This window comes from Cucurbita moschata, unplaced genomic scaffold, assembly GCF_002738365.1.
Source record: "Cucurbita moschata cultivar Rifu unplaced genomic scaffold, Cmos_1.0 Cmo_Scf00001, whole genome shotgun sequence".
Taxonomy (NCBI): domain Eukaryota; kingdom Viridiplantae; phylum Streptophyta; class Magnoliopsida; order Cucurbitales; family Cucurbitaceae; genus Cucurbita; species Cucurbita moschata.
The window spans coordinates 8,165,720-8,189,562 of NW_019268517.1; the positions used below are offsets into that span (position 1 = coordinate 8,165,720).

The 23,843-nt window shown below is 32.9% G+C and overlaps 3 protein-coding genes across 6 annotated transcripts in view; 2 read left to right on the plus strand and 1 right to left on the minus strand.

Moving 5' to 3' along the window:
* The window catches only part of LOC111448097 (secretory carrier-associated membrane protein 4-like), a 4,697-nt gene extending 2,804 nt beyond the window's left edge, over positions 1-1,893 (plus strand). Inside the window, exons 6-12 of the mRNA XM_023087515.1 lie at positions 232-294; positions 400-493; positions 681-726; positions 828-895; positions 1,085-1,133; positions 1,333-1,398; positions 1,657-1,893. Of these exons, the coding sequence (XP_022943283.1) occupies positions 232-294; positions 400-493; positions 681-726; positions 828-895; positions 1,085-1,133; positions 1,333-1,398; positions 1,657-1,689 (419 nt within the window). The 3' untranslated portion in view covers positions 1,690-1,893. The remainder of the gene's footprint in view (positions 1-231; positions 295-399; positions 494-680; positions 727-827; positions 896-1,084; positions 1,134-1,332; positions 1,399-1,656) is intronic.
* The window catches only part of LOC111448071 (26S proteasome non-ATPase regulatory subunit 13 homolog B-like), a 20,535-nt gene extending 13,185 nt beyond the window's left edge, over positions 1-7,350 (minus strand). The window contains exons 1-11 of one of the 2 annotated variants that reach the window (XM_023087511.1): positions 6,759-7,350; positions 6,329-6,481; positions 6,082-6,217; positions 5,867-5,968; positions 5,662-5,781; positions 5,471-5,551; positions 5,043-5,383; positions 4,699-4,944; positions 4,283-4,607; positions 3,891-4,124; positions 2,797-3,254 (exon numbers count right to left, since the gene is read on the minus strand). In XM_023087511.1, coding sequence (XP_022943279.1) covers positions 2,931-3,254; positions 3,891-4,124; positions 4,283-4,607; positions 4,699-4,944; positions 5,043-5,383; positions 5,471-5,551; positions 5,662-5,781; positions 5,867-5,968; positions 6,082-6,217; positions 6,329-6,481; positions 6,759-7,072 — 2,376 coding nt within the window. In that variant the 5' untranslated portion in view covers positions 7,073-7,350 and the 3' untranslated portion in view covers positions 2,797-2,930. Of the gene's footprint in view, positions 1-2,796; positions 3,255-3,890; positions 4,125-4,282; positions 4,608-4,698; positions 4,945-5,042; positions 5,384-5,470; positions 5,552-5,661; positions 5,782-5,866; positions 5,969-6,081; positions 6,218-6,328; positions 6,482-6,758 lie in introns of those variants that run through there. The other variant, XM_023087512.1, reaches the window with a different exon arrangement.
* Positions 7,351-13,504: 6,154 nt separating this feature from the next.
* LOC111452488 (DNA (cytosine-5)-methyltransferase CMT2) lies at positions 13,505-23,797 on the plus strand. 3 transcript variants are annotated; one of them, XM_023093257.1, is made up of 25 exons: positions 13,505-14,346; positions 16,355-16,408; positions 16,511-16,545; positions 16,649-17,441; positions 17,934-17,968; positions 18,089-18,191; positions 18,589-18,693; positions 18,792-18,911; positions 19,039-19,132; positions 19,448-19,641; positions 19,753-19,818; positions 19,910-20,146; positions 20,434-20,492; positions 20,577-20,643; positions 20,729-21,058; positions 21,155-21,223; positions 21,297-21,383; positions 21,473-21,560; positions 21,730-21,842; positions 21,913-22,014; positions 22,327-22,370; positions 22,455-22,524; positions 23,000-23,103; positions 23,347-23,546; positions 23,585-23,797. In XM_023093257.1, the coding sequence occupies exons 1-24, from the start codon at positions 13,744-13,746 to the stop codon at positions 23,522-23,524; spliced, it is 3,750 nt and encodes a 1,249-aa protein (XP_022949025.1). In that variant the 5' UTR covers positions 13,505-13,743; the 3' UTR covers positions 23,525-23,546; positions 23,585-23,797. The 3 variants fall into 3 exon arrangements, with proteins under 3 accessions (XP_022949025.1, XP_022949032.1, XP_022949040.1); XM_023093264.1 differs by lacking the exon at positions 16,355-16,408; XM_023093272.1 differs by lacking the exons at positions 16,355-16,408; positions 16,511-16,545 and having other exon boundaries at positions 14,214-14,346.
* The last annotated feature ends 46 nt before the right edge of the window (positions 23,798-23,843 follow it).

Here is a 23,843-nt window from a genome sequence, read left to right on the forward strand (position 1 = left end):
ACCCCCCCCCCCCCCTCTCCCCCTCTCTTTTCTGTTATCGTATAAACTTTATATCCAAATATTTAGTTTAAACATTCTTGAAAGAGTGGCCTTTCTATGTGTATATGATGTTCTTCACCTCACTCTAGTTCTTGCTTCAGTTACCACTTGATCGTTGACATTTTCTTAAGCGTATGTCATGCAACATAGTTATTTTTAAGTCTACATTTTTATCCTTTGTTGCTTTTGCAGGTATAGTGTTGTGTTTGGTCTTCAACGTCGTTGCTATAACTGTCAATTGGATAAGAGGCGGGGGTAATTACTTTACTACCAATTTTTGTTTTATGTAATGTTTTTACCTTAAGCTGCAACTAGTTTTTATTTTTTATTTTTTATTTTTATTGTTGTCACAACTTGCAGGTGTCGTAATCTTTTTCCTCGCTGTAATATATTCCATACTTGGGATTCCTCTTTCATATGTCCTGTGGTACAGACCTCTATACCGTGCTATGAGGTGAGATTGAATAGTCTTTATATTTCCTTTATTCGCTCGTTGTCATTGGGTTAAGAGGCTTCTTTTGTTATATTATTGTTTAATAACCTAAGATGCTATTTTTATATTTGCTCGTTGTCATTGTATCCATAGACAATTTGCTGAATGCTGATGGTATTTTGCGTTGCCCATTGTATTTAACTTGCAGGACGGATAGTGCCTTGAAGTTTGGTTGGTTCTTCATGTTCTACTTGGTATGAACAGTAAACACTTATCTTTCTTTCTCAAGATAAAGATCTTTTATATCCCTTATTTTATTTAGTAGTCAATTAACTGAGTTTCCACCACCGTACAGTTACATATCTTATTTTGCATTTTTGCTGCCATTGCGCCTCCGGTTGTGTTTCACGGGCAGTCATTGACGTAAGTTCATTGCCTGATTAATTTCATTTTTAAGCTTCTAATATGCTTCAACTTCAAAATGTTCATGAAATGAATTCTCATTCTACTGCCTACAAAAGTAGTAGCCCCTTTTATTATTTTTGTTGCGCCTTATTGCTTCCCCATACTGCTTGCATTGTGCTAAATAAATATATGTCCACATATTTTCAGGGGCATCTTAGCAGCAATTGACGTCTTCTCTGCGCATGTCTTGGTTGGGGTAAGTTTTGAATAGATAAGAACATACAACTACAAATTTCTTTATCTAAAAAGAGATTAGAATGGTGAACATACAAATTGGGTGCATATTTTTAACGCTTATGCTCTTTTAACTGCTGTACCAATAGAATCATTATTATTATTAACGCTTATGCTATTCCCAAGTTTGACTAACATTAAATTCCTATTATATCTTGCAGATATTCTACTTAATTGGATTTGGCTTTTTCTGCTTGGAATCGCTTCTTAGTTTGTGGGTCCTTCAGGTTAGAACACGAGCATCTTTATTATAATTCTAAACCAAATTTCAAACACAAAATCAAGCTTTTTCCCAAAATTTGCTTGGTTTTAATGATTTAGAGTTTTAGAGTTTAACTGTTCAACTCAATATAATTGGATTAATATGCCATGCATCATCTCATATCCTTGTATTACAGTTCCAAGCAACGATTTAAACCTTCTAAGCATTTACAAGTTTACAAATTCTCTGTATCTGACTAGTTTTTCCCTCTCTTTTTTGGCAGAAAATCTATTTGTACTTTAGGGGAAACAAGTGACTTGAGTGAGAGGAGATTACGCCACGGTTGCGACGACGTCGCAGCGGTTAAATTTTTAGGTTATCATATCTTGTGATGGTATTGTATTTTTTAGGATGTTGGTGATTTTTTTAAATGAGCTGAGAGTGAGATGTGGATTCTAAAGTTGATACTGTTGATGTGATATAAATATATAGTTTTGTGCCAATTTGTTATTATATTTTAGCATATGCTCGTTCTTAGGATGTGGAAAATTATCTAATTTAGCTGTCACAGTCGGTTATTAGAAAAATATAGTTTTTGGTTTGTCATACGACTAGCCTTTAACTTAGATCTTAGATTTTAATTGTATTTTAATTATTTTGAAATATGAATTAGTTTAGAATAATTTTGTAAATAATTCTAATTTTCTCTAATTTTGAAATAGAAATGCATTCTTTTTTGAGAAAAATTTGTACTCTTATTTAAGTTTCAAAAACAAAAGTAATTTGTTTAAAAATTATTATTATTATTATTATTATTATTACTTCCATTTAAGGTAATTTATATGAAATTATTCATGCGTTGGAACAAGGGAATGATGGATGTTGATTAGTACATTAACCTCAATATCCTCAAATAGTTGCCATTTTTAATATTTTAAATTAAAAATATTTTTTTTAAATAACAAAATTATTTTGTTGTATAATATTTAAAAGCAATTATAGCAGTTATTTTTCTAAATATCATAAAAAAAATGTTTTTCTAAATATCATTAAAAAAAATATTCAATCACCTCCTTAAAAAATATTAAGAATGTGAAATAGAATTTAGATCAGGGGTAACAAATATTAATGGATAGAATTTGGTGTAACAAATATTAACCGATTACGAATATTACGAATATATAAGATATATTTCATAACTAATTATTATAATATATTCTAATAAAAAAACAACCAAAAACTCAAATCACTAAAAATCAGTCTTACAGCTTTGAGAGAATAAGTTCTCCGAATAAGATTTCAAGTCCTCAGAAAGAAAACAACTTAACCCATCACATAAAAGAACTAAACTTCACAACTCGTCGTTCCGAAGAGCGAACGAATCCGTACCCTTTCGATGGTCAGTCTCATGCATGAAAGACAATGAAATGAAACTACAGAAACATTCATTGAGAAGATGAGAAATAATTACAATTAATCAAAGATAAACATAAAGTTTAGTTAAAGCAATTAGGTAAGAGGATCATAACTACATTGATTTATTTTTGTGTTCTAATGCTAAGGATCATAAGTATAGGCATAATGATGTGATGGATGTGGAGGATATACAAAATGAGTAGGGGACTGCGGATGATAAATATAATGAGGTGGGGACTCAGTATGATGAAGTTCATCCACTCTGTGTGGTGGTGAAGGAGAGCTCAGTTCACTCACTGAACTGTCATCATGAACTGGTGATTTTTGTTTCTCTACCTTAACCTCTGCTAACTCTTCTTCCTCAAAAGACCTGAAAATGGGATGCAAGTATGCGTCCGCTAAGAATGCTTTTACGTTCATGTCGGGTTCCGTGCTCTTCTCTAGTGTATCTCTATCCATCGCTTCCTGAAAAAGAAAAAAAACAATGAACGATAAGACTTTTGGAAGAACACTAATGATCACAAGTTATAATCGCACTCTCAAACTATAACAGCCCAAGCCCACCGCTTGCAGATATTATCCTCTTTGGACTTTTTTTTCGAGCTTCCTCTCAAGGTTTTTAAAACGCGTCTACTGGGGAGAAGTTTCTACACCCTTACCTTGAATGTTTCATTCTCCTCTCCAACCGACGTGGGATCTCACAATCCACCCCCTTTAGAGGCGCTTACCTTGAATGTTTCATTCCCCTCTCCAACCGATGTGGGATCTCACAATCTACCCCTTATGGAGGCCCAGCGTCCTCGCTAGCATACCACCTCGTGTCTGGCTCTGATACCATTTGTTACGGCCCAAGCCCACCGCTGCTAACAGATATTGTCCTCTTTGGGCTTTCCCTTTCGGACTTCCTCTCAAGGTTTTTAAAACGCGTCTGCGTCTGCTAGGGAGAGGTTTCCACACCCTTATAAAGAATGTTTTGTTCTCCTTCCCAACCAATCTCACACAAACTTTCAATTTGAGTAATATAATTAACCTCTCAACAGAAGTATCAAATACATGTCGGTTAAGATCCTTTTCAGCAACTAGATTTAAAGTAGACTTTACCTCGAGAGGGTATTTACGAAACGCGGGTTCGAACCGGTTCTTGCAGTACTTGTGGAAGAACAACGTCAATATCGGTAAGGCGACAAGCAGCGGAGTTGAATTGGCAGCCTTTTTTGTACTGAGCAAACCCAATAGAAGTAGTTGAGATATCAACAAGCTTGCTATGATGCGGCTGTGGACATGGGGCCAGAAGGCACCAACACTTTCATATTGCTGATTATATACATTGATGATCTGCACAAATTCATCCACATTTACAATATATGATTCAGTAAGAGGATCACGTAAATCTCCGCAAGTCAACCGTGTTCTTTTTCGATCACAACAACGAAATACTATACATAATATGTAACGAATAGTCATATAATCGAACCAAATGTCGGGTGTCAAACCTGATGGCGGTAAACCAAGTATGCAAATGCGAAGAAGACGAGTATAAACGGGAGAAGAATCGGGGTGACCACGGCATAAACAATTCCCAGTAGGAAGTACAGTTGTAAGCTCGGTAAAGTTTCGGGGAATTCGACACTTCCTGGGTCCATTGCCTTCTCTCTATCTCTATCAGTTTTCACTATGAACAGATTCTTGAGATGAAAGATGACCAGCGGTTTCAACCGAAGAATCTCGCTCGCTATTCCAGCCCACCCGTCAACCATTATGTAGGTAATGAAGAACGTAGCCTTCATTGGTATGGAAACTCCAATCGTTCGGGGAATTCTGCGAATCGATTCGACGAGAAACAAGTCAATTATGCATAATTAGAAGAATATGATTGAAGGATCATTGAATGTAGGGTGTGAAGCATTACTGGGTAGGAGATTGGTGAATGAAGGAATCCAGTTGCTCAAAAGCTGTACCAGTCACAATACTTCCCAAGAACACATTCACCAGCATGAAATAATAGTACTTAGCCGCGGCCCTTCGTTCGAGCATCGAAACCGCTACATGTCCCTCAATTTTCGACATGATCATTAGAACTGTTGGAAGTATATATAGAAAGATTTTGAGAGCCAAACCAGGAAGGAAACCCTGTAAAAATGACTTGACAAACTTCCTGTACAACATAACCATTCAATTCAAACAATCAATCTTTGAATATTTCACATCAGAAAGTAGTAATCAAATGGATCATGATCAAGGAAGTTGACTTACAATTCTATCACTGGCCTTAGGAACGGAGCAACTCGTTCGAGACCTTCCAGATTGGCTAGTGATTGTACGAAAGCAATTGGTATCATGTAGAAGAACACGAGAGCGAAAACCGACAAGGATATGACTAGTTTTCTGATGCTTAGAGAAACAAATGGTATCGCAAGGTTCTTCCAGTAAACATCACGAGGTTCCGGAGCCCAATTCGACAGCCATAACGTGGGATTCTTACTCTGTTGAGTCTGTGCACAAACTGCAGCGCCCCAACGAGTATTAAACGAAACGAAAGCAACTGGTAATATTTCTTTTGAATCTTTGATAACTTTCTGTCTCTCCAATGCCATCTAACACATGGGGATTCATAAACAAAAATGTAAGGAATTCAGTTCTTAAAATGTTGGAAAACTATTGAATCTGCTTTCGCGACTTACTCTAGCATCGAGATCCCTAATTTGTTGTTTGTAGTATTCGATAGAATCGACTCTGCTACCGCAAAGTCCGAAGCATCCTACCTGAAAAAAGAGTTCAAATGGTCAAAACTTGTCCATAACAACGTGCTTATAGGTTTGCAGTCGATGTGATTCACTGAGAAGTAAAAGATCGAATTCAAGTCGATCGATACCTTTCTAGTCGGTCTCTTGTCGGGATGTCTTTCAAACTTAAGTAGATTGTAGTCCAACCAATTCTGGAGCCTTGCTCTTTTTTTTGCTAGCTTAGCAAACTTGTTGGCATTATATATGGCCTAAAAACAAGAAATTGCTTAAAAAACAAATGTCCGATAGAGAAACCATGCACGGGACGCTGGGAATCATGTCCAGTTTGCTTACCTGATGAGAAAGATAATGTTCGGGATGATTTTTATGAAAGAACTGATCGACAGTATCCGAGGTCGAGCGACCAGAAACATGCGGCACGTTCCTAACCAACACCTGCAAAAGATTTAGGGACACTTTTGATTGAAATATGAATCTCTAATTCAAGTTCATGACATGTTCCACGACATTCAAAGAACAAATATCAAGCAATAAAGCTATTCACTCACGGTGAATTGCTCGGCACGTCTGCGTTGAGCTGCCAAGAAATTCATTCTCATTTGTGCAACATTGTCATATTCTTTGTAAAGCATGAAACAAATCCACAGAGTGAACAAATACTCCAATCCTATATGAACAAAAAACCTGAAACTCAAAGGTAACAAATGTTATGATTCTCTCTATTCTGCATTCTCGAACACGAAAATTGATAGTAAAGCTCAGGATTCGTCGTTCATGATGACAAGACGAGCTCACCTTATGGATTCGGGACTAACATTTGATATCGATAGCTTATCAATGTCACTTACAACCAATTCTTTCCTCAAGAAGAACAGTGTTCCACTAGACACATTGACTGGGATAAGAACAACAAGAGCAACAATGGCGATTGGGAAGAATATCTTCAACCTGCCATTAAGCATAGATGAGGAAAATCCTTAAGAACTTTCACTTGATGGCTTATAAAAGCAAAATCATTATGAACAGCAAAGAATCGCATACGAATAGCCAAAATTCCCAAACAGTAATGATTCACGGTGCAAAATACTGCTCAAATTCAAAATCAAAATCAAAATCAAGCCAAGAACAACAACAGAGAGAAAGAACACTATGAGAATCATCTACAAAAATTCACAAGAATCAGAAAATTGCACAAGAAATCAGCAAAAAGCGGCAAACTACAAACCCGAGAGTGTAAATTCTGAGAAAAACAGCAGAATCAAACCCAGCGTGACTAATAATTTCAGCCTCACTCATCTTCAAAGCCGCAGGCATCCAGTTCAAGAAAGTGAGATAAGTCAAAATGTTGAGATTAACATATTTCCCGACGAAATTCCTGGAGCCTCGCGGACTATTTCGGCCGCCATCGATGTACCATTTTGGAAAATAAACTCTGTCGTTAATCGGTTGAATTCGCAATAGAGCAAAAGCAAGAAGAAACACAAAAGCAGTGATGATATTGATTAACGCAGAAACTCCAATATCACCGAGAGTCGCCATGGGAGGTCTGAGAAGCTTTTAGAGAGAGAGAGAGAGAGAAGTAAATGGATGAAGAAGAAGAAGAAAGGAACAATGGAGGAATTTGTTGAGGTTCTTGATGAAATGGATAATCAATGGAAGGATTGGAGTGTGAAAAGGAATTGTTGGATTGTGGGTTTTGATTATTGACTTCATCAATGCGCCATTTCATCTCTAGTAGTTTCAGTGCATGTGCACTGAGAGGAGAGAGAGACAGACAGATGAGAGAGAAATACAGAGGAGAGAGAAATAAGTGGCTATGGCTTTCTCTCTCTAAAGTGGGAATTTTTTTTATTACATTGGCTTTTTTTTTCTTTTTTTTTTGGGTTAAATTATAAGTTTTATTTCGAAATTATAAAAAAAAAATTATTTAAATAAAATTTTATTAGGTGATTGTATTTTTTTGTAATTAAGTGAACTAATTTTACACATCACGAACATTAGGAAAGTCATTATGTTCCCGCGTAATGTTTTTCTAGCTAGTTGTTCGGGTATAGTTGTAACATTCCTAGTTTAATGTTACTGTTACATTAATGATTACCTGAAAGTTTATACGTATCTAAGTAAAAGGAATTGGGACCACAAATGAGTGTAATCTTGAGAATATGATGACTAAGAAAAAGTAAGTTACTGCATTAGAGAATGTTTGCTTAATCCGTCACACCTAAATGGTGTGTGAAAGTTCTCTATTTATAATCAAATAAATTACAAGGATATGGGAAAAGTAATAAACGAAAATAACAATAAATGGAAAATATCTACTGTAAAAGGCAAATATTTAGATATTTGACTTATAATAAAATATCAAATATGATATATATGGTAAAGTATAATTTATTACTAAATATTCTTGACACTGCATATCTCAACAAAATGTTTTTTTTTTTTTTTTTGTTGGCTCAGTTGTAGGAACTAAGCTGTGGTTTAATTTGAGCAATTATATGTTGGGTAACCTCCGAACAAAACATGTTGGAAGGACTCGCGTTGGTTTGTAATGATACTTGTCACTCTTGGAAACAAGGAGTAAGCAACGTGACCATGTCGCAGGGGATGTAGAGAAATGTCGGAGTGATTAAGTGTCGAATCTAGACTCTGAATCTTGAGCATGGGTCGTTATAGTTTAACACGAACATAAAGTTATAAATGAGTTTCATATTTAAGTGATAATCAAATCAACAAACTTCAAGATGAAAGCGGAAGATAAGTAATTGAGAATTTATTATTTATTCTAACAGTCTGACGTCGAATTCAAGCATTTGGGTAGCTAAAACGTATACGAATTAAATAGAAACCGATCTCACAAAGTAAGATGAGTATAAATCACCCTTTAACTTCAAAAACTTCGAATAAATCCATTCACGAATCCTCCCACGCCCTTTTAAATGTAGACAAAGTACATGAATGAACCAAGACTACATCAAAATAAGAGCAATACTCATAATAGAATGACTAATAAATGCTTAAAAGAACTGAAAATTACTACATATACCAATAAGGGTGTATCTTAATTTTTTGCTGCTCAATCGGAGGGAGATGCCGAGGCTATTCGGATTTCGATTCCTGATCTAAATTCTGTGAGTGGGTTGTTGAAAAACCAATGGCTAGTACGAGTTTTTTTTTTTTTTTGAAAGGTCTGTATATTTATTTAAACCAAATTTGAATTTTTTTAATCTCATTCTATCATTATCTTTTAAAATATTTTTTAATTATAAGTTTTTTTTTTAATTTATGAATATTATCCAAACAAATTTCGTAAATTAGAAGTGTTTTAAAAAAAAAAAAATTAGCCATAGCCATTAAAATAATGATTAATAATAAAATAAAAGAATAAAGCTAAAAAGGCAACAGGCTATGGCGGCGTCGCTGTCAATATTCGAATGGTTTTCACGCCCCGGGAAAGCTGGGCGTTGACGTGAGGGAACCTAAATTAGCGCCTACTTCCCTATTAATTAATTAATTAATTAATTAACTGTTTTAATTATGTCCTTAATTTCTTACCAAATAACTTCGGCTTCAAGAATTTGATTCTTTGTCTGATTTTGGGAAATAAATTAATTAGTGAATAATTAGAGGTTGAAAATATCATATATATATATATATATATATATATATATATATATATATATATTCAATTTTTCTCATTCACATGTTAATAAATTAAAAAAATTATTTCTTTTTTCCATTTCGTATAAAATAATTAAATTTCATAACCTGTTCGAGTTGTTCATTTACCAATATGAACACAAGTCAATAGACAAACACACGTACTCTCGACGAGGTACGATATTTTATCAAATTTAAATAATTATTTTTTAAATAGGCAACAATTTTTGTTGATAATAATCGTTCCATCGATTTTCATTTAACATTCTAACAAATTTTTACTTTCAGGGTCATTTTAAAACACTTCTGAAATATCAATATTGCAATGAGGATAATTTTTAAATAATAAATAAAGTTAAATATTTAATACTAAATTATAATTTTTCATATATATATCATATTTAATATTTTATTATAAAGTAAATATCTAGATATTTATCTTTTTACCATAGATATCTTTTCATTTATTAGTATTTTCATATCTGTGTGATTTATTTATAATAAATAGAGAACTTTTACGCACATAAGCGGATTAAGCAAATATTCTCAATAAATAAATAAATAAATATATATATATATATATAACCTACTTTTTAAAAGGTTATAACACTTTTATATATATGTATTTTGCTAGTATCAAAATAACCATTATTAATGTCATGTATTTGTTTGGACCGTAATCTTATGATTAAATAAAATTAAAAATTAAAAAGAAAGGGGCTTTTCATTAAAGGAAAAAAGTGGTTTTGCTAAGTGGTGGCAACGTGGAATGATAATTAATTAAAAGTGACTAAAGCGTGTTCTTTTAATTTATGCTTTCATTTGATCTCCTTTTCAAACCATACTCCCACATAGGAATAATTTAGATTTTTTTTTTAATATATGGTCACAACCGACCATTAATTTGTTTAAAAGTTATTAAATTTCACATAATAGTAAAATGAATAAATAAATAAATATTTTCATTTTATTAAAGGGAGGTTATGGTCCTATTTTTATTACTCAAATTTATTATTATTTTTTAAAAAAGAGTTATTTTGGAATTTCACATATTTGGTTCTTGAAAATTAAAAAACCAATAAATAAACTTGTTTCATGAGAATATATTAATTTTCTTTTTATAAATAAAAACAAAATATCTAGAAATTGGGCCAAAAGGACAAATTCAAATTATAAAGGAAGTTATAAAGATTTTAAATGCATAATAATGAAACAATAAATAAATAAATAACTTAGTTCCATGAAAAAAATATATATATATATATATATATATATATTATAATAGTGCTTTTTTTTAGGTCGGAGCTTCTCTTCATAGCATAAATTTATAGTTGAGTCACGTGAATGTCAAAGACAAGGACTATGATCATTGTCTCGACTCCATTTATTGTTCCTATTACAATATATATTTATAAATTTTATCATAAATATAAAAAATTTTAAACCTAATTTTTATGGGTCGGGACTCATTTTACCTATTACATGAATGAAAATAAAAATGTCACACCACATCTCAATCTTTGCCCTCTTAAGACTAAACATACAACCTACATATTAATAATTTCTTGAACCAAGACGAAATTTTAAAACCAAATTTGCTTAATCTAAAAATAATAATTAAACGTACGATAAAATGTTTGTTTTTTTTTTTTTTGGAATTTTGCTTAAACTAAAAAAAGAAAATTGCAAGAATAATAGTAGTTTGTTCCAGCACCGTGTGGGACCCACTCCGCATGCTAAAGTCCAACGCACTCGTGATTGCGCCACAGATTCTCCATAACGGCCGAGTTGGGACCACACGCAATTTTGTTATTTTATTTTATTATTATTTTTGTGTGTAGAAAATTAAAATTGGGCCGGGCTCCAATCTGGATTGGGCCTTAGCCTGCGTCTCACGGGCCAAAGGCCCAACTAGAGAATTTCGTACCATTTTGTTTTAATATTTATAAAACTATTTATTTTCCTATTTATTTGTTGGTTGTTTTTATTTTTGAAATTATTTATTTTAAATCGTAAATAAACTAATTAAAACTAGCCATTACTATAATTTTTTTTTTTAATTATAATATCTGTATAGTGTGAGCGGGACAAAATTAGGTAAATTTGGCGTATGAGTCATTGCCACCTAGTTTAAAAATGTACATGTCAGCATTTGAGTGTGCCACCTAACCCTCCAAAATAGGAAACAAAGTACAAACAAAAAGTATTTTCTTTCTTCTATTGGTAGTTGCGTCTCTTCTTACCCTTCATTTTAGCTTCTACTTTTTGACATATTCATTTAATATTACTACGGATTAACTTAGAGATGGAGAATTAAAGATGGAACGTGTTATATCATAAAACTCAAATATCAAATATTCAAAAGTCCAAACGTATCAGTAACATCGGTTACAAAAGTTAAATATTCTTAATCTTTATAGAGTAAATTTGTAACCCTATTTTCAGGTTGGTCAGAAAAAAAAATGTTCATTCAGGAACCGACCCAAAATTTTTATTTTCCAAAAATTAAACCTAATCCAAACGAAAATATGAATGGTCAATAATTATTTTTTTTTTCAAAATTTTTTTAGAGGGCACAATGGTAATTGGATTTTTTTTATTAATAAATGTTATTGGATAAATGGATAGAGGTTTATTTTCAAATTGAAATCAGAATGTTTTTTTTTTTTTTTTTTGCTTCCCAAGAGGGCATGTTGGTAATTGGACACATTTTTAATTAATAAATGTCATTAATGGAAGAGTTTAGAGGCTTATTTTTCAAATTCAAATAATTTATTTTCAAAATATTGGTGGAGGGCATGTTGGTAATTTGGCTCTTTTTTAATTCATAAACGTCATAATGTAAAAGGTCTTATTTTTCAACTGAAAATAAATTGTTTCTTCCAAATATTTGTAGAGGGCATGTTGGTAATTGCACTCCTTTCTTTTTAAATCAATAAATTGTTTTTTCAAAATATTTGTAGAGGGCATGTTGGTAATTGAGTTTTTTTTTTTTATAATTCAAAATGCAATATTGAAATTTCTGTAACAAAATACAATATGGAAAAAGGAGGGTATTTGTGTAATTAAGACCAAACATTAATTAATTTGCAAAGCTACTTAAATTGGGCTTGAAGTAAACAAGATGGGCCTGCTTCACCGTTCCAGGCGAATATTTCGGTTATTCCACTATTATAATTTTATCACCATACCCTAATTTATTAATTGCAATAATTATTTAAAACATTTAAGTATTTAAGTAAGCTAATTACATTTAAATATTTGACATAGATTGAATTTTTTAATAAATTTTAAATAGTAGTGAGTGTAATATATAATTTATATTTGATTAAAATAATACCGTTTCATTAAGCTTAAAATATACTCATAAATTTTCTAAATTTTCAACCGTGTTTTAAAAATATCCTTCGTTTTTTTAAACTTAAAAGTATTTTTAAATATTTAAAAAGAAATAAAAAAATATAACACTTTTAAAATTAATATTAAAAAATTTAGGATAATCAAAAGTGTAGTTAGACCGTTTTTTTATTTTTTTTATTTTGATAATAAGATTTATTATTATTATTATTTGTAAAAATGAAGAGTATTAATGTTTTTTTTTTAAAAAAAAAACTATAAGCATTAAAAAAAACAGATATTTTGGTAGAATTTGTTGAAAGTTATAGTTTGAATTAAATTAATATATAAAATGTAATTATTAAAGGATATTATTTTCAGTAATTTATATAAAATGTAATGTTTATTACAATTTATGTGAATTAAATTAGGTTCAATTTTAATTTCAAAACTGAATTATTTTATTTTAGTCCTAACCTCTCAATTTTTTCTTACTATTTTTTTTTGTTATATTCTTTTTTTTTCATCTAATTTCTTATTGCACAAACCTAGTTTGTAACGTGTACTTTAAATTAATCATACGTTATACTCATACAATCCTACGTTATACTCAAAGATTTGTCGATTAAAATAGAATAAACGTAAAAGTTATAATATATATATATATTTAAAAGTTTATGAAATAAATTTAAATTTTAGTTTTTTAATTTTTTAACAATTATTTATATATAACTTTTATCCAAATTTTAAAAATATAAAAAAACATTGCTTAGATTTTAAAAGTAGATATTTTTAACCAGCTTAATTATTATTAAAAAAAATATATATTATAATTATTTTTAAATTTTTAGAGGGAAAGATTATAATGCTTATTTATTAATTTATCTATTGCAAGTAATGGCGAAGTCAGTTGACAGTCTATTATATAACTTCTTCCATTTAATTCATACCAGAAAGCAGAAAATCGGTAGTACAGGTAAAATAGGCTCGGCCGCACTGGATCACTTATTTCTTTTGAACTCAGAAGTATTTCGCTCAGAAAAACGTGATTCCATTCTCTTTTGCCATTTTCTGAATTTCAGTAAACGCGCTGTGACTCCATCTTATCGTCCTCCTGCTCCAGCCCTCCCGGCCGCGTCTCTAACCACTCTTCTTCTCTCGTTTCCATGAATCTCTCGGAGTAGCTCGTTCCGATTCATCAGTGTTACAGTACAATGCCGTCGCAATTAGCATCCAGATCGGAATCCGGTTCCGATTTGAAATCGAAATCTGAACCTACTTCGAAGTCCAGATCGCTGCCGATTGTGCCGCATGAAAAGGCTGTTTCCGGTCAAATTGCAGTGCCTCTGGCAGTTTTGGACTCTAAAATTGGGAGAGAGGATTGTTTGAGGAGATCGACGAGGCTCAGTCCATGTTCTTCTTCAGTGGATGTTCGTCGGCAGAATGTGGCTAGAAATGGCGTTAATATAGCTCGTTTTGGTTCTTCTTTGACTGATTCGAGACTTGATTTTTTAGTGAATGAGACTTGCCTGAGGAAGTCACCGAGGCTGCATCCTGGTATGGTCAGGGGAAATGGAAATGGAACTGTTAATCTACCTCTAAAAGAATGCAGGTTGTCGTTGATGGATGCTGGTAGTTTGAGAAGGTCGCCGCGATTGAACGGCTCCGGGAGTGGTAATGGAGAAATGGAGTTGTCCATAGAAACGACGTCGAAGAAGAGGAAGATCAACGATTTGAGAAGGTCTGCGACGGAAATCGCCAAGATGACGTTATTCGACTCAATTAACGGAAACGAGAGGAAGTGCGGCCTCAATCAGGTGCCAATTACTGATTTCTTCCATCACTGTTGCGTTTTTTCGTTCTGATTTTATCCTATTAAAGCAAATAAACGTACATTGTCCAAAATTAGCTGCGTTCTGTTTTCTTTTCAAAATTACTGCGTCATCTGAATGCAAAACATTAGTACAAATAGTACTCGATTTAGCTGGCCTCTGAAATTTCCTTGTGTTTGGATTTTGATTTTTAAATATAGAAGCGTTCTCTTCAACAACTGTTTCAATTTGTTCAAAGCGCAAATTTCAAGAATTCAAAATTTACTCGATTTACCGTGCATTTTTTCCTTTTCTCCTGAAACAAGTTCCTAGGAGTTTTTTTTCGAGGCTGATGATTTCATGCTTAGTAGCACAAATTTGCAATATTCTGACAACTTAACGGTTTCGAAAGGATTTATTACGAGAGTCCAAATAGCGTTTTTTGTATTGGTAGGTACTCACCGCGAAAATCGAAACTGTTATTGAAGAACTTCCTATGTATAACATTTTTTTTAAAACAAATTATTACCTTAATTGCTGTCCAATCGTGAGCGAGAGACGGGACTCTGAGTTCTTTCCGAATTTGCTTTTCTTGTTGTTGTTTCTTTTTTTTTTTTAAATGATTATAAAAAAAAATGTTAATTTGGAAAAATTCCTTCGAAACAGCGGATTCAAGATAACATCCACATTTTTTTTTCTTCCTTAAATATAGCTATTTTCCTTTCATATATTTAAATAAAATTGTATGAGATGAGATAATCTCAGCTACCATCTGACAGTTTTTGTTTTTTTGCTATTTAATTGACAAGACGATTTCAAAATTTTCTAGTTAATGTCGTCCGATCAAATGTCTTTCTTTTTTGCGTTGTTTAAAAATATGTAAATATGAGCCTATAAAAAACAAAAAGAAATTACTTTTTTTTAGAACAACACGTTTTTACATTAACTTTGAGTCTCCATATGGTGCTTGTTTCTTATATTATAGAATGATCATAAGTTTATAATTATTTACATTGGTGTGAGGCCTCTTGAAGAAGCTCAAAGCAAATACATGAGAGCTCAAAATGGACAATATCATGCTATTATGTAGAGTCGTGTTCATCTAACAAATGTTTGTGTTTGTGTTCCATTTTTCAGAAAATATTATGAAAAATACTATATTTTTTAAAACGAACTAATATAGTCTTTTTTTTTTTTTTTCTAGGTGAACTAATATACCACAATATATTTTTTAAAGTAACTATTTAATATTAAAACTGTAAACCCGTGGTAAAATATAAACATACTAACTAAACTTCTAAAAAAAAAATCAATTGTGAAAATACCCCTTAATGATCCTATACCAATTCGGGTAATGATAGCGTTTTGAGCATTTTTTTAAACTGTATTTGAGTGTCTATTAGTTCATCTTGTGGTAAGTTTTTTAGCTTCATTTTGAAAAATGTATTAATCTCACTATATATTTAAGTTTGAGTATGATATAATGAAATTAAAACTTTCATTTGAAAGAAAATGAGCCTTTTCCTTTTTATTCTGGTAATTTAACATATGAACTGCGTATGATTTGAAGTCGAATCTTCATTGATTTATTGTCTTTAGTTTATGAAAACATTGTGTTATATTACGAAGTGAAATGTTTGTTATACACCATTATAAACAATTATAGAAAGAATAGTTACTATGAGTTTAAAATTAATCGTAATTCCTCTACTCGTGTCCAAGCTCGTCTGAGAGCTAAATTTGTCTCGATTGTTTGTCTCATTTCCTCAAGTTAGCTTCCGTTGTTTCAAGAGTTTGCTGAGCTTATTGATCCCTTGTGGATCAATGTCACTAACTTTCTCTGCATCATATGAGTTTTTTACGCCACTATCTGTTAAACTAAAATTTAGGAGTAGTCGAGTAGAAAGAATGTTTGTACTTTAAAGTAAATTGTATGTTTAAATCAATGTTGGTGAAGAAAATATCAATTGCTTAATGGTGTAATCCAGCAATTTCTTTCAATTATGATTGAAAGGTATTCCGGCAATCCTCGAAGTCTGAACTTCTTGTTGATGCTGCTACTCTTACTGTATGGCCTACAAGCGTTGCGAGTTACTTTATCATCTGTTTCTTGGTGATGAGCTTTGAACGGATTTATTTTATTGATGAATTGGAAAACTGAATTTTACAGGCTGAAAAGGCTACTAGCCAATGCTTGACCAATAAGTGAGTAATGATCTACAAACTTTTTTTTGGTGTTCGTATTTTGTTCAAAGCAGCTGTGTTTAAATTCCATTTCTAATTGAATTTTGCATCTTTGTTGATAAAGAGCGGGGAAAGATGAAGTAGATAATAAGATGGAGGGAATGGAATTGAAGTTTCTCAGGAGATCTCCAAGATTTTCATCTGATCGAGTTGAACGTGAAATTAGATGTCATAAACCTTCATCAAAGAAGCTTTGCTCAAGAAAGCTTGAATCTCCTAAGGTTGACAGCTTTGATTCATTGTCATTGACAGTTGACAATGCTGAAATGGATTCATCAAGAAAACTAGAAACAGAAGAATTATCTTTCCTAAAGCAAGAAGAGTCCAACGAAGCAACGCTTTCTTTGATTTTGGAAACTTTAAATCTCACAGCAGAACTTTCTCACAAGATAGAAGCCGAATCATCGCCTTTCTCACCGTGTATAAATCAGGAAGAAGCGCCTAAACTCTTCCGTCGCAACTCTCATTTCGTCGGTGAGAAGATTTTAAGAAGGTCTCCTAGGCTTTCCTCAGACGCTAATTATAGTTCCAATGCTGATTCTTGTAATGGTTTTGGTAAGAAAATTGACAAGCCGTTAAGTAAATTTCCCAGACCTTCATTATCTTCGTGTGGAAATGAGCAATCCAGGTCAGCGGATAACCGAACGTCCATATTACGTGGGGCTGAAAATTGTACTGTCAGACATTCTTCCTCTGAACTTCTAGAGTCAGATATAGAATGTCCTGTGGAGAAAATTAGGAATTCTTCTGGTGTTAAAGAGAAAAGGAATAAAAACAAAGCGGCTTCTTTCTTTGTTGGAGATCCAGTTCCTGCTGATGAGGCTCAACAGAGATGGAAATGGCGCTATGAAATGAAGGTAGCTGTCTGTTTCTATACAATTTTCAGTTCCTTTCTTTTATATACTAATACTCATATTTCATTTGTGGAATCAGAGTTCTAAGGACTGCGTTGGTGGAGTTTATATATATATATATATATATATATATATATATATATAATATATATATTTGTTCTGTGAAAGTAATGTTATTTGATACAAGTTATTTTAATACTAATAGGTCACTTCTTTTATATGATAAAAATAATTTTGGAGATGTGTTCTTCAATTTGTTCCCATAATGCTTTTGAGATAACCATCTGTTTAATTTGAATTGCCATTTTAAGGCTTGCCTTTTGTGTTTTATCTTCCGCGTTGACTTCATAGTAGCTTCCCTGATCTGATTCATGAATCAACATATCAGATTAATTGGACAATTTACTTTATACATAGCTTCATTCCATGTGCATTGCACTACCTGTTAAATTTGTATTCCGATCATAATTGCACTACCCTTTCTGGAATATGCAGAGTCAAATTTCTAAGCGGCAGAGAATGGCAGAAAGGTGAGGCATAATTAGTTCTTAAGCCTATCCTTTTAGTGTTATTCTGATATTTGAAATCTTTTTTAGTTAAAAATTGTGTTCCAATTCAGCCAATTTTTTCCTTATTGCCATGCTTTACAGTGATGATGATGAAGATATGATTGTGCATAATGTGGAATGCCATTATACTCATGCTAGTATTGCAAATACCATTATCAGTCTGGGAGATTGTGTATATGTTAAGGTAAATGGCCTCTATTTCAATACTGTTTTTTATTATATTGTTAAGCCAAAATAAAATACTACTTTGACCATACGATATGAAAGCAGAGATGAAGGATATCACTTTTGCTCTGAACAAATTTGAAACCCTTCTCTTGAGGAGACAGGATATCTCAACATCATTCTGTTTTATTGTTGAACGTGTTGAGCATACGTGGTACGAAATATAGGTTACTTGGATAATCTATTGCCCCCAATTGAAATTGAAATTATCCTTCTAATGAGGAGAAAAAGGACATCTTTATCTTGTTCCCTTTGTTTAAATCACTCTTTCATTACTAAATCATGTTGAGCATCAGATGACAGATGTTGCATGAGGAGAGTTTTTGGATTCCTCTCAATAGTAAATTATTTTGCAGGGTGAAGCAGAAAAAAATCATGTTGGGACAATTATAGAGCTTTTCAAGACAACAGATGGGGATAATTATTTCAGAGGACAGTGGTTTTATAGAGTGGAAGATACAGTGAGTTAAATTTCCTGTTCACTCTTGTTCTCATTTTTTCAGTAGTAACTAATTATTCAACTGTTCCAAGGAGTACCTTAACGTAATTTATTTCTCAGGTTATCAAGGAAGAGGGTTCTTTTCATGACAGTAGGCGTTTATTTTATTCAACTGTTATGAATGACAACCCACTAGATTGTATTGTTTCAAAAGTAAATATCAAACGAGTAAAACCCAGGGTATGCTTGCCTCACAATCCCTGCCTTTCTAATTTGATCTTATTTGACAGTGCCATCACTATTTCTTAACTTTGTTGTAGGCATGTAAGGCCTCATCCCCTTCAGAACTAATGTGAACCTTTTGCAGGTAGGCCACAGGTCAAACTCTGCACCTTCATTTGATTTCTATTATGATATGGAATACTGTGTAGACTATTCGACTTTTCGCACCTTGAAAGATGGTGAGTGTGATTATTATTGGGCATATAATATAAATATGGTAGAATTAAGGGATGCTTCTTGATTCTTCACTTTTAACGTATACTTCTAAATTGTTGTTTAAATTTTACTCTTGGTATGCTTCAAAGTCTATGCCTCATCTTTTCTTTTTTTTTCATTTTTCTCTTAAGTTTTAGTTCAATCATTTTTTTGCCAAATTTCTTACTTTTTGTTAACTCTGGTGTCAAACCAAATTGTAAACTTTATCAAAAAGATTGAATACTCAGAGGGTTGGACAGCTGATAAGTGGAAATTCTACATGTTTTATTTTCCATTAGATGAATCCCTCAAGAACATCGACACGGCACCAACTACTGGCATGGAAACTTTTCATGAATCATCGTCATTGAACTCTTTGGAGAATATTCCCAAGAAGGATAACTTAGAATTATTGGATCTATACTCCGGATGTGGGGGTATGTCAACTGGACTATGCCTTGGTGCCAAATATTCTTCTGTTGGCCTCATTACGGTAGGCTGTCTTATGCTTAGTTTTTTCTTTCTAATATCCAGGCAGTTAAAACTTTTTCTATTTTCAAACACATTCAGCTTCATTCAATTTTAAGATTCATCCTTGTCTTAGAGATGGGCAGTTGATAGCCGCAAATCTGCATGTGAGAGCGTGAAACTGAATCATCCAGAAACACATGTGAGTATAGGTGATCGTTTATTGGATTTTTTTAGAAAATCATTCCCTTAGTTATTTGAAATATTTAAAATGTAACTTGGGTTTGTTATAGGTCAGAAATGAAACTGCTGATGATTTTCTGGGCCTATTAAGGGAGTGGGAAAAACTATGTAAGCGCTATAAGGTCAATGATGAAGAAAAAACGCGACCATCACGGTCAAAAGTGTCTGATGATAATTTGAAGTCCACCAAGGAGAAACTTCCGACTTCTGAGTATGAGGTTTCGAGCTTAGTTGACATTTGTTATGGTGATCCAACCGAAACAGGCAAGCGTGGATTAAAGTTTATGGTAAATAATTTACCTCTTTCTAGCAGAACAAATAATGAATTTGTCTGTTTTTGTTCTTCTCTACTCTGTCCTTCTGAATTTTCCTCGTTGTGTCCCTTTTTTCAGTCTTGTCAGATCTGAACCACTAGTCAACTAAATGATTTTCTAAAGAATTCTGTTTCAATAAATTATCAGAAATAATGTTTGGCAGCTGATTTTGTCAAGTAATTTGATCAAATCTGTGGTTGGATCTAAATTTTGCTACCTTAAAAAGTTATTGCTTGATATACTAATTCTAATTTCATTAGGTGCATTGGAAAGGCTATGGTTCAAGTGAGGATACATGGGAACCAGTTGAAGGTTTAAGGTCAATTCTTGTTCTTTAGTGCTTTTCTTATTTTACCCTCATTTTCCCTTTTTTTTCCCCCCTCTCATCTTTTGTCTTCTGCAGCAACTGCCAAGAAGCAATTAAGGATTTTGTGAAAAGAGGTTTGAGACAGAAAATTTTGCCACTTCCTGTAAGTGACTAGTCCTGTTCACTTTGTAAGCAGGTTATTATATTTGAGTTCTTCAATTGACTCTAACGAATAAGTTATATGTCAGGGAGATGTTGATGTTATTTGTGGTGGTCCTCCTTGCCAAGGAATCAGTGGCTATAATCGTTATAGAAACATCGACTCTCCTATGGACGATGAACGAAATCGCCAGATAGTTATCTTCATGGATATAGTGAAATTCTTACGGCCTAAATTTGTATTGATGGAAAATGTGACTGACATTTTGAGATTCAATCAAGCTTCTCTGGGAAGATATGCAATGAGTCGTTTGGTACATATGAATTACCAAGCAAGACTTGGTACAATAGCTGCTGGATGTTTCGGTCTTCCACAGTTTCGGTTGCGTGTCTTCCTTTGGGGTGCTCATCCTAATGAGGTGAACTTCATCAATCCTTCCATTCTGATCTTTGTAAAGGTCTCTTTCTTATAAAACTTCATTCTTTTCATTAAGTTTTTCATCTTTCATGTATAGAAACTACCTCAATTTCCACTTCCAACGCATGAAGTAATTGTTAGATATTGGCCCCCACCAGAGTTTGAGGTAACTTTAGTTTGAGCTAGTGAATTTATTTTAATCTTATATTTATATTAACGTATTTGGTCTATATTTGCAGCGAAACACTGTTGCATATGATGAAGGCCAACCCCGTGAACTTGAAAAAGCCGTTCTTCTTCAAGATGCCATCTCTGACCTCCCAGCAGTACTTGCACTGTTTTGGACTTGAAATTCTCATCTTTAATCATCTAACAGAACGGAACATTTTATGTACAATTTTGTTAAAATCTGCAGGTATTGAATTCTGAGTCTCGGGAAAAGATGCCATATGAAAAGCCTCCAGAAACAGAATTTCAAAGATACATAAGATCATCTCAATATGGTGAGATTTCATGTATTGCAAATAATTATGTCATGCCTTTTCCTCCTTGTAATTTGCTTCGGAAATGTTAATGTTAATGAATTAATGAAACAACAAAAAGATGCATGCAAAAATAATGAGTCCACTCATGACTAAGTTCTGATTCTCTTTCTCTTTTCTATTTTCACAGAGATGACAGGCTGCGAAGCAAACAATACAGGTACAGATTCACTATATGACCATCAGCCATACTTGTTAGGCGAAGACGACTACTTGCGAGTTTGTAACATTCCAAAGAGAAAGGTTGTTTAATAATTTTCTTACAGTTGGATTCATCATTAAGATATTGTCCTTACATTATGATTATGTACAGGGGGCAAATTTCAGGGATCTTCCTGGTGTAATTGTGGGAAATGACAATGTTGTTCGGCGAGATCCAGAAAACAATGTATTACTACCATCAGGAAAACCAATGGTTAGTGCTCTAAATTTCTTTATGAAATTCCTTGAGCGTTTTGGAGTTTATTTCCTTCATGTTTTGTCAAATAAGTTCAATTTGATGAACTCAAAACTTGAGTAAGTGGTGAAATTAATAAATTTTCAAAACTAATTAAGAAAGTGATTCTTATGCACTGAATAAATTACACAAAATTTAACCAACAAAAAGTCTAGAACATAAAAGTTGTATTTTGACTTGATGAACAGGTAGTAAACCGAAATTTTGTATTGATTGAAATAAAACTTAATAATTGTCGCCTTCATGTTTTGCTTTCTAAAAAAATTTCAGGTACCACACTATGCTTTCACTTTTGAACAAGGAAAGTCTAGAAGGTTTGTTATCTTTCATTTAAGTAGCTGTCTCGTTGTTCCTTTAGATCATCTCTATCTGAAGTGTATCATATTCTGGTTGTGCAGACCATTTGGAAGGTTGTGGTGGGATGAGACAGTGCCCACAGTAGTGACTTTCCCAAGTTATCACAGCCAGGTTTCTTCTTCTCCTAATTACCATTTGTCTTCTTGTTTCCTGTTTCTTCTTTCTGATGATTGCTTCTACTCCTCATTTACCAAAAGTCTCCAAATAAAATTTCCAAGAAAAGAGAAAACGGCGATGGAAAATCCGTTGCAAATTGGATCGTTGAGATATATACTTTTGTAAACACTTCGATTATTGAGATTAGTTGCTATCCGTAGAAGAATTTCTTCTCTTCAAACCACGTAAATCTTTGTCTCTATGTTTAATTTCTGTTTGTGGGTGTATAAGTACAATTGATTTTGCTCCCCGCTTTTGGTACAACAAAATGATTACCAAACAACATACTAGATTATAAATTTTTTAAAGAAACAATCAGCAACTTTACATTAAAAATAAAATTTAAAAGAGGTGCACCAGTGTCTAGAGTTTTTAAATCTTGTGATTTGTGGGATTTTTGTGTTTAAGTGTTTTGTAATTTATATTACAGGTAGCATTACACCCGGAACAAGATCGAGTACTGACCATAAGAGAATATGCAAGATTGCAAGGGTTCCCTGACTATTATAGATTCTTTGGGACTGTCAAAGAGAGGTCAGCATCCTTCTCTCTGCATTTTGGAAATGCTTTCTTACTCTCAGCCAAATTTCTAAATCTTTCTTTCTTTTGTATAATTGATTAGAAAAACAACAATCTTTTAGTTCGTTTTTGTTACTGAAAATGACAAATTCAAACGTTTTAGGGTTTAGGGTTTAGGGTTTTGAAGCATAGTAGAAACAAAATGGTTATCAAATGGACCCTGAAATATATAGTCGGTTATGAATATTAACGCTGCAGATATCGTCAAGTTGGGAACGCGGTTGCTGTATCGGTTTCGCGGGCGTTGGGTTATTCCCTTGGATTGGCAGTGAGAAGAGTGGGCGGTGATGAACCATTGATGATACTTCCTCCCAAATTCTCTCTTTCTAACTACATTCAATTCCAAAAACCACCTGAAAAGAAGGATACTGATTAGCATCATTTGATCTCTACCTGTTCTGTGGTTGTTTAGCTTTTGATACTCTGAAAGTGTAAACTTCACTTTCATTGGTGTTTGTATTCTTGTTAGAGCACACCCACACTTGATCTCAAACCTTACTACTACTAGTAGTAGTAGAAGAATGTAATTCCCATTTTTGTTTCATGTTCTCCCTAACCCTTTAGAGGCGTATGTTTCGGCGATATTCTCAAATCTCGAGATGGGTTTGAGATTCCTATGTTTATTGGGCAGGAACGTAAGATATTGAACTTCTATTTATTTCGTATCGTAGGAATGTTAAATTTCTTTATTTATT

What these genes read in the sequence shown, in the direction of transcription:
- LOC111452488 (XM_023093257.1), top strand. Translation starts at nt 13,744, where the DNA reads ATGCCGTCGCAATTAGCATCCAGATCGGAATCCGGTTCCGATTTGAAA. An exon ending in AGCGTGGATTAAAGTTTATG is followed by an intron (nt 20,147 to 20,433) that starts GTAAATAATTTA and finishes TAATTTCATTAG; the next exon opens with GTGCATTGGAAAGGCTATGG. An exon ending in AGAAAATTTTGCCACTTCCT is followed by an intron (nt 20,644 to 20,728) that starts GTAAGTGACTAG and finishes GTTATATGTCAG; the next exon opens with GGAGATGTTGATGTTATTTG.